Raw genomic sequence first — 8,804 nt, forward strand, 5'->3', positions numbered from 1 at the left:
ATCTTTCTTCTATCATTGACAGTCCCTCTAGGTTGTGGGCTGCTTGCCTGTGTTCCTGAGAAGCATCTACGGTACCAGTCTATAGAGTGTGTTTTCTTTAGTGAATTACCGGTATGTTTACCGGTAATAAACTTGCACTGTTTTATGTATATGTTTGATTACATACAGCCTTGTGACAGTTTTCCTGCATGTCATAAGCATTTGAATATAAATTAAAATATTAAAATCAAATCTGATATTGTTTTACCTTTTATTTGGTGTGTGGAAGGTGTGCGGAAGAGGGGGTAGTCTTATACGGCGAGTATATAACAAACTCTGTATTTTGAGTGGAAATGTTAGGGGGTCGTCTTATACGCCCAGTCGTCTTACACGCCGGCAAATACGGTAATCTTTCAAAGGTGTTGTCACTCAGTCCCCTCCAAAAATTAAAATCCCATCTGTACAATCATTGATACAATAGAACACTCCACTGAAGAGCAGAACACACATTCTTGTCAAATGCACATGGACCATTCTCCAGGAAAGCAATATGCCAGGCAATAAAACAACTAAGTTTGTGTTTTTACCACATTGGTGTTTAATCAGAAGTCAACAGAAGGAAATCTGGGAAAGCCTAAAATACTTGGAAATTAAACATACGTCTAAATAACCAAGGTGCCAAAAAAGAAATCACAATAACAATTAGAAAGTGTTTTGAGCCTCCCCCCACCCCAGCCCTCTTCTCCACAGGCAGAGGACAGAGTGCTAGTGCAGGAGACATCCACTGGTAGTTCAACAGACACTACCAGGCTTGCAAACCAGGGCAGCAAATTCATCCCAAACAATCCCCCAGAACCCGACCCAAGGCCCCCCTTTTCTGACTTCTTAGTGAGCCAAAGCAGCCCGACCTAGGCTCATTTCCCCGGCCCTCTCTTCACTGTCCCCAGCTTTAATAAACGTCCTCTAAAATTCACCTGGACTTGTGTTGTGAAATCTTTCCTGCATAAAGTCAAGAACCCACATACTACCAACGGGCCCTAAGCAGACCCACCAAGGGCCAGGTCCCCTTCCCAGTAGCAGTATTGGAGACACCCCCTGGTAGTGTAGGGGGGCACCCCATGGTAATACAGGAGATCCCACTAGCAGTGCCAAAGACACCTGCTGCTCGTGTTGGGAGACACTACTTGTTGGGACACATCTTTGTAGCTCTTAGCCACTCTGAGGTATCAGCTACATGGGCAAAATCTTTTTTACTGTGGTCCATGCTGCACAGAAGAGTGAAGAGCTATCACAGGGTCTGCTGACTCAGTAGGTAAAATGCATGGACAGTGCACTCAGCATGTGTGTGTGGTCATCAACTAAGCTCATTTCTTCTGTCACCTGGTGATGGATATGTGAACATTCCTTCCCAAACTTCCCAGTTTGGCAACAGGATCATTTGAGCCAAAGGCAGTTGATATGCAGATAGTAGAGAAGCTGCAAGTCCTCCCCCTGCCTAAAAGGACCGAGTCAGTCACAGGAGACAATCAGATCCCTCAGCATGGGGCTGGCTCTGGGAATCTCCATAAATCCCCCAACCAGCCCCTACCCTGGTACTGCTTCGGACTGTCATTTCCCACAAACTTCTTTACTGCAGTGGCTGCAGAAGCCGGACTTCTAAGCTGCTGCTGGAGTTACTCATTTCCTCTGCGTGTCTCCCATGTGCAGGAGGTGCATGTGTTAATAAACTTCTTTGTCTCATTAATCTTTTATTACCAGGTTCCAAACAGGGATCAGATGGGTGGAGGGAATATTTTCCCTCCCTCACACTGAGCCTTGGTTAGGTGTCCATCCTGCTGTTCTTGGGGCAGTCGTGTGCTCCTCCAAACTCTCACCGAGGCTGTCTCACCTTCTGGCAGCCGGTGGCCATCAAGGAAGTCCCAAAGTCCAAATCTTGCTTCAGGCAAGAACCAACCAGTACCTCAGATTCTCAACAGGAAGTGAAACAGTAGGCAGTCAACTGGGAAAAGATGGGGAAACCTCCCCAGCCAGAAAAGTGGCAGACTCCTGGCTTGACTGAGGAAAAACCTCCCGGGTACATAATTTGAAGGAATTGTTCAAAGTGGTACATACATTTAAAAAAAGTCCAACAATAGGAGAATGAGCAAATAAATAATCAAGTAACTAGCTATGGAACACCATGGAGCCTAGAACTGTTGATCAGATTATTTGAAAAAAAGAATCCCATGGCAGTTGCATGAAATGCAGCCAGCCACTGTGTCCCCAAATTTGCAGTGGATGGTAGGCCTTTGCCCATGGACTCTCCCATCCAATTCACAAGTGGCATCACAGACAATGGTTAGTTTATTTACTGTAAGGATGGTCCTTACCACAGATAAAATCTTGGGGTACACACCTTGTGAAAAAGCACCAAAACAAGCCAACAGAAATCCTGGATTGAAGTGGTGGGGGTGGGGGGGCGGTCTACGCAGCTTCACCCCTTCCCCAGGCAGGGCCAGTCTTTTCTCAGCTAGTGCTCAGCTCTGGGGTGGGAAGGAACATTCTGCAGAAGCCCACAGTGGCCCATGCTGGGGGACTTGAGGGCTTGTACCCAGGTTCCTCAGACCCCTTATGTAGTACCTTTTGCCCTGAGCACTCTTCCTCTGGCCTTTCCCATGCCCCGCCCCGCCTCCTGATGACTGCTGCACCCCGATTAATGGGGCATCCACATCCAGCACCATTTTCTAGGACCAGGCCCTGAGACAGGCTGACGGACTCACCTTCTTCCCAGCAGGCCGCAAGACAGCAGCTCTTTGGGGATACAGCCCTGGGGCTGTCAAGGACTCAGGCTGAAGCCTCAGAAAGTTCCACAGGCCCTGGCCTTAACGCTGACCAGCTGGGCTCCTGCAAACACAGCTCCCCAGGACCCTGGCTTGGGCTATGCAGAGGACTGTGAGCAATGCACTGGTGACATCAGATGGCCATGGAAGGTCACCTGGGAGATGGTGCTGGCCCCACAGTGTTGGCTTCCCGGGGATGACAGAGGTAGAGGGATTTTACTAAGCACACAAAGTGGCATTGGGAGCTCTTCCTGTGGCTCAGGATACCCTTGAAGACTCAAAGGCAGGACAAAGGCATGAGACACCTGCTCACTGGGAAGCCAGCCCATCCCCAAGCCCTCCCTTGGGTCGGCAGATGGTCATGGGGGTGGGGCTGCTAGACAGAGGTGAGAAGAGGGCCCGAAGCGTCCCTGAGAAGGGCGTCTCAGGGAAGGCATACAGGAGTGACCCATCGGTGGCGCTGTAGAATGCCAGGTGCCCAGCCTCATAGTCCAGAAAGATGCCTACACGCCGGGGTGGGTCTCGAAGGGGGGCAAAGGCCCGCTCAGAGGAGTTGTAGAAGCCCCCCAGGAACACCAGGATCCAGAACCCATTGCCTGCAAAGAGCTCACCCTTCTCCTTCCGGTTAGCATTCTCCCTGCAGACACCCAAGGCCCAGCTGGCCCGCTCGCCCACCTCCACCTCCCAGTAGTGGCGGCCGGAGCTCAGGGGCTCCCGGCCCAGCACACAGGGCCCGGGGTCAAAGCGCTCAGGGCTGTCAGGCAGGGGCTGCCGCAGGTCCCCCCGCCGCACACTCTGCATGTCTTCCGACAGGACCAGCTCGGGGTTAGCAGTGTCCGGATCCAGCGTCATGTCCCCTGCAGACAGAGCAGTGGTCACCTCGGGCCCCATCCGCCAGCCTGCATGACGTCTGCCTCAAACATCCTCAGAGTTGGCCATAGTGACTGCTCTCTATCTTGTCTTCCTCGAAAGATCACCTAACCACTTGCAGTTACAACTTGGAATGTTCTGGAAAGTGGTCATACACTGCCTTGCAATTCACTCTCTTGAAATTCAGGAGGAACCTGAGCGCTTTCTATGTCTACTCTTCCAATCCTCAAAGTGTTCAGCCCAGCTTTCATACTGGGCTCCCCAGGCCTGGGCCTACACAGGTGTCCTGGCACCTGATGGACCGACCTTCACTTTTCCTAAATGCACCAGACAGCCCAGCCTGGCTGGCCCTCCCTCAACAGCCTGCCCTGACCCCTCAGCTCCTCAGCCATTAACTAGGAGCCTCCGTGCCTTTCCTACCACAGGCCCTGGGATGGGCACTTCCTCTGGATCAGACCTGGCCAGCTGGGTCCCCCCGCCTCCACCGCCCGCCCCCCTGGTATGCTGTGGCACCCACCTCGGAACCTCTGCAGAGCCTCCACCAGTCCCGGGACCCTGCACACCGTCCTCATCTCCATGGGCACCACCTTAGGTGGCTGCAGCTTCACTTCCTGGACCCTGGAGAGGCAGCCAGGTGTCACACCCAGGGTGGGCCGACCCCACCCGTACCCAACCATCTTCCCTCGGGGAAGGCTGGACTCCTACCTGCGCAGGGTGTCCATGATGTCCTGTGGGAGAGACATGTGGTGTCAGTGCCCGTCACATGGTCTTGCCCCCTACCTCCATCCGTGTTGCAGTGCCCCCACATGGTCAGAAACTGCCCCTGCAGCCCCACCTGCTCCCATCCCATCCCGCCCACAGGCACCTTACACGGCCTCCATCAGCTGCCCTCCCTCATGTCCTGACTCAGAGCCCAACTTCCCGGTAAGGCCTCTCTCCTTAGGTGCTCCTTTCCCCCAAAATGATGCATAAGAGCATTTTACTCAGTGTCACAGGCTGCTTGTAGCCCTGAAATCCACATGTTGGTGTCCTAATGACCAGGTCCTCAGAATGGGTCAGTATTTGAAGAATGGGCTTCCTCAAGAGGTGATGATATTAAAACCAGAGGCCCGATGCATGAAATTCGTGCAGGGGGTGGGGGGGGTGTCCCTCAGCCCAGCCTGCACCCTCTCCAATCTGGGACCCCTCGAGGGATGTCCGACTGCTCGTTTAGGCCTGATCCCACTGGGCCTAAACAGGCAGTCGGGCATCCCTCTCTCAATCTAGGACTGCTGGCTCCCAACTGCTCACCTGCCTACTTGCCTGACTGCCCCTAACCGCTTCTGCCTGCCAGCCTGATCACCCTAACCACTCCCCTGCCAGCCTGATCAACACCTAACTGCTACCCTGCCCCTAATTGCCCTCCCCTACAGGCCTGGTTCCCCTGCAACTGTCCTCCCCTGCTGGACATCTTGTGTCCACATGGGGGTGGCCATCTTTGACCACATGGGGGCAGCTATCTTGTGCACTGGAGTGATGGTCAATTTGCATATTACCTCTTTATTAGATAGGATGAGGTCACCAGGATGGACCCTAATGCTATATGGCTGGTGTCCTTACAGGAAGAGGAAATCAGGGCACAGGTGTACGCTGATGCAGAGAGGCCTCAGAAGAACCGGCCCTGCCCACACCTGGATCTCAGGCTCCAGGACTGGGAGAAATAAACATCTGTTGCTTAAGCCACCTGTGTCATTTGTTACACAGCCTGAGCTGACAGAGACAATCTGTTATTTGGAATGCCAGCTCCTGACAGTTAACAGCTTGTCTTTTTAGAACACTGCCTAGCACACAGCAGGGACCCAGCCCACTTTGTCAATCAAATAAACCCCACAAGCAGTCCTTCTAACCATACTGTGTACCACCTACCAGGCCATAAAGGATGAAGAGGGAAAGTAAGATATTGTGCCCAACGTGGGTTCCTTAGGAGCAGGGAATTTCACACACAGCAGCTGATTCTGTCTGGGGAGCCTGGGCACCTGCTAGGCCTCTAAAGAAAAGGGAGCCTAGTGGGTTTCTGAAACCTGAGGATTCATCAGGAGAAACCGACAGTACCGGCCTGGGGGAGGCACGTGCAAAGGGCCAGGTGCGAAGCAGTTAGAAACAGCGTCCTTACTTGTTTTACTGGGTTAGGGGAAGTGGGGAGGGGATAGTCTTGGTTGTCAAGGTCTGGAGCTGCCCTAACCACTTAGGAGAGGGATGGAGAAAGGGCCCCTGCCCAGGGGTGGGGAGGGGCCTGAACCCTGAAGGAAGTTGACCTCTGTAGAGATGACCTGGCCACTCTGGGCAGTGGGGACTAGGTACACACCCTTTTAGGAAAATGCTCGGTACCCACAGAGGGTGGTTACGGGGGAATCCTGGAAGGGCATCCAGGACCCCAAACTCTGGTGTAGCTGGGGCCCTGGGATAAGTCACTCAGAGCTCTGCTTCTTCTGTCTCCAATGGGGCTCCCGGACAGGTACCAACAGCAGTTCTCAGTGGGGTTTGGGGTTCATATCTATTCCCCAGGCAGTGGCATGTCCATAAGGCCCTCACCAGTCCCAGTCCTCACCCCAGTATGTCACAGGCAGGACACAGGACATCCAGAAGAGGGCAAGCTCAGAGAGCTTGCTCCACCAAGGGCTTTCTCCTTCCTGCTCCCGGGTCTGCACCCCTTCCCATTAGAGCCCCTGTGTGCCCATTCCAGGCGTGTGCCCACCTGCAGGAGTCCCAACGCCGGCAGCTGGCAGCGCCCCTCCAGCTCAGCGACAAGATCGGCTAGCTGGGCGCTCTGTTGCCCAAGGCGGACAGCATTCTCCTGCAGCGGGGGCAGCACCTCCAGCTCCTCCTCCTCCAGCCTCTGCAGAAGCCGTTGCTCTTCTTCTGCCAGCAGGCGGCGCAGCCGCTCAAACTCTGCACGCACATTCTGCCGCTGGCTCTCCACCATCTTCTGCAGGGGGCATAGGGGAGACAGTGAGTGGGCGCCACAAACCCACCACCAGGCTCCACCCACCACCTGTCCCCCACCCAAACTCACCCCGGGGGCTGAGGGTCTGGAGCAGGAGTGCTGTGTTATGAGGAGCATTAGTGTGACAGCGGCATCCAGCAGTGGGGGCACCAATGCCCCACCTCCCCACCCCTGGGACCTCAGCGCCCAGCCACCTGCCTGCCACAGGGCACAGGTCTCCTCCGCCTGAGCCTGAAACAGCAGGGCATCTTCCATTTGCTTCTGCAGGTGGTCCAGGGACTTCTCCAGCTTGCCCTGCAAGGAAGTGAGGGCAGCCAGTAAGCCCACTGGGCCCTGTCCCTATTCCCACTGCCCAGACCCACACAATGGATTGAAGAAATTGAATCTGCTAGGAGATGCCCTCTTCCCGGGATCCCCTCCCACCACCCAGGATGACCCAGCCCCTAGCCCATTTTTTTCCTTTCTCCAGCCTTCCTGCCTTCCTTCCTCTCCCCACCTTCCCAGCCTGACTCCCTACCTCATCGCAACCTTCTTTGCTGTGAATCCTTCACTTCAGTGCCTGTTCTGAGCTTGCCAAAGTTCAGCTTCATTGGAAGGTGCCATGAGACACTCACACTTAGATCCAGCTGCCTTGAGCCTGACCTCAAGCAACACCCAACTGTTTACTTCAACCCTATTTGCTTGCCGGGCATCCCCAGCATTAAGACAAAGTAGGCACCCGTACAGTGTGAGGGAGAAACAGCAGTTGTGTAAGAGCCCTCTGCCCTCCTCCTTCTGCCTAAAGGCAGGACATGAATTTCCCAGAAGGGTGGCCACCCTGTACCAGGAAGGGGGCACACACTCCACCAAAGATGAGGTGTCACCCCTGAATGTGCTGAACAGACCTTATGAAAATGCCAGCCTTCCAGTGGTTCCCCTGTATTATTTCCTCATTCCTTTCCCACAAGTTATTGGCCCTAGCAGCCCAAACCCTTTCCATTGTCTAGTCGCTTCTCCACAATTTATCATCCTCTGTTAAAATGGAATACAAGCTCTTAAGTCTAAGCACTCATTTTGGTTTTGCACTCTTCTACGAAGTCATTGTGCCGTATGAAATTTAAGACTAATAAAACTATGTCTTTTCATCTGTTCAGATTAACATTTGTCAGTTTAATTTGCAAGTCTCAGTCACAGAACCTAACAGGCTAGAGTAAACGATTTCTCCTCCTCTACAATAGTTAGTGCTGCCCTGTGAGACTTTATCAGGTGAGCTACAAGGAGCCCTTAGGGGGCTGGTGTTGACTCCTCACCTCACGGCCACTTTCTGCACCCGGATCCGGGTGTTTGGTGATAGGAGTGCCAACCTGCTGGATGTGAGCTGACAGACATTCCTGCATGCGTGTAATACCCCCAAGTGAGAGGAAAATCCACAGAAATCCATGTCGAGAATGGATCATGGAACAGGTTTATTCCGGTACCCCACAGGCTTGTTCTATGACAGTGACCTGCTGGCCAAGTATTAATTCTAATGCTGACTAAATGCTGTACATGGTGTGCCCCAGCGACACCACACACACCCGCTACTGGCCGTGAAGCAAAATGCAAGCCAGTCACAAAGTTTGAAAGATGCCACCCGTGCATCAATACCTGAGTTCCAGAAACAAACCCTGCTAAGGCAACAGGCCAGGCGAGCTGTTTGCCCCCAGCGGAGCGGGTAGTGCTGGTGTGAGTTTGGGTTTTAAGGAAATGCGTTTCCAGACAGGAAAACAAGGCTTCTCAGCCTGAGATCTAAGCACAGCTGAGCTCGGGTGTGTCAGACGGCAGTGGTGGCCCCAAGCAATCCACTCAGAAGCTTGCCGGGCCCTGGCCACTGCACCCGCTCCCACCTCATTCGTCCCACCTGAAGGAAGCCACCTCTGCTGTTCTCGTCCCACTTTCTCCCGCGCTGGGCTCTATCCCAGCCACCGTTCAGTCACCCCGGCCCAGTGCCCGCCCCAGATGGTGGGCCCCACCATCACAGCGGGACCTCGGCCTCAGAGACCGCCTTCTCCTCCCAGGTCCCCACTGCGGAGTGGTGCCCCAAAGTGCCCCAACCCCGCGAAAATGCCGGTCGGGTTAAGACTAAGCGCCCCCCACCCCCCACCCAAAAACCACAACCCAGGCCAGCCCTGAGC

At 54.0% G+C, this 8,804-nt stretch overlaps 1 protein-coding gene across 1 annotated transcript in view; it reads right to left on the minus strand.

Moving 5' to 3' along the window:
• Positions 1-557: 557 nt before the first annotated feature.
• Positions 558-8,804, minus strand: part of LOC102765269 (E3 ubiquitin-protein ligase TRIM17-like) — a 14,597-nt gene continuing 6,350 nt past the window's right edge. Inside the window, exons 2-6 of the mRNA XM_006775371.2 lie at positions 6,850-6,945; positions 6,403-6,633; positions 4,374-4,396; positions 4,186-4,286; positions 558-3,655 (exon numbers count right to left, since the gene is read on the minus strand). Of these exons, the coding sequence (XP_006775434.2) occupies positions 3,108-3,655; positions 4,186-4,286; positions 4,374-4,396; positions 6,403-6,633; positions 6,850-6,945 (999 nt within the window). The 3' untranslated portion in view covers positions 558-3,107. The remainder of the gene's footprint in view (positions 3,656-4,185; positions 4,287-4,373; positions 4,397-6,402; positions 6,634-6,849; positions 6,946-8,804) is intronic.

The sequence above is a fragment of the Myotis davidii genome, unplaced genomic scaffold, assembly GCF_000327345.1.
Source record: "Myotis davidii unplaced genomic scaffold, ASM32734v1 scaffold648, whole genome shotgun sequence".
Taxonomy (NCBI): Eukaryota; Metazoa; Chordata; class Mammalia; order Chiroptera; family Vespertilionidae; genus Myotis; species Myotis davidii.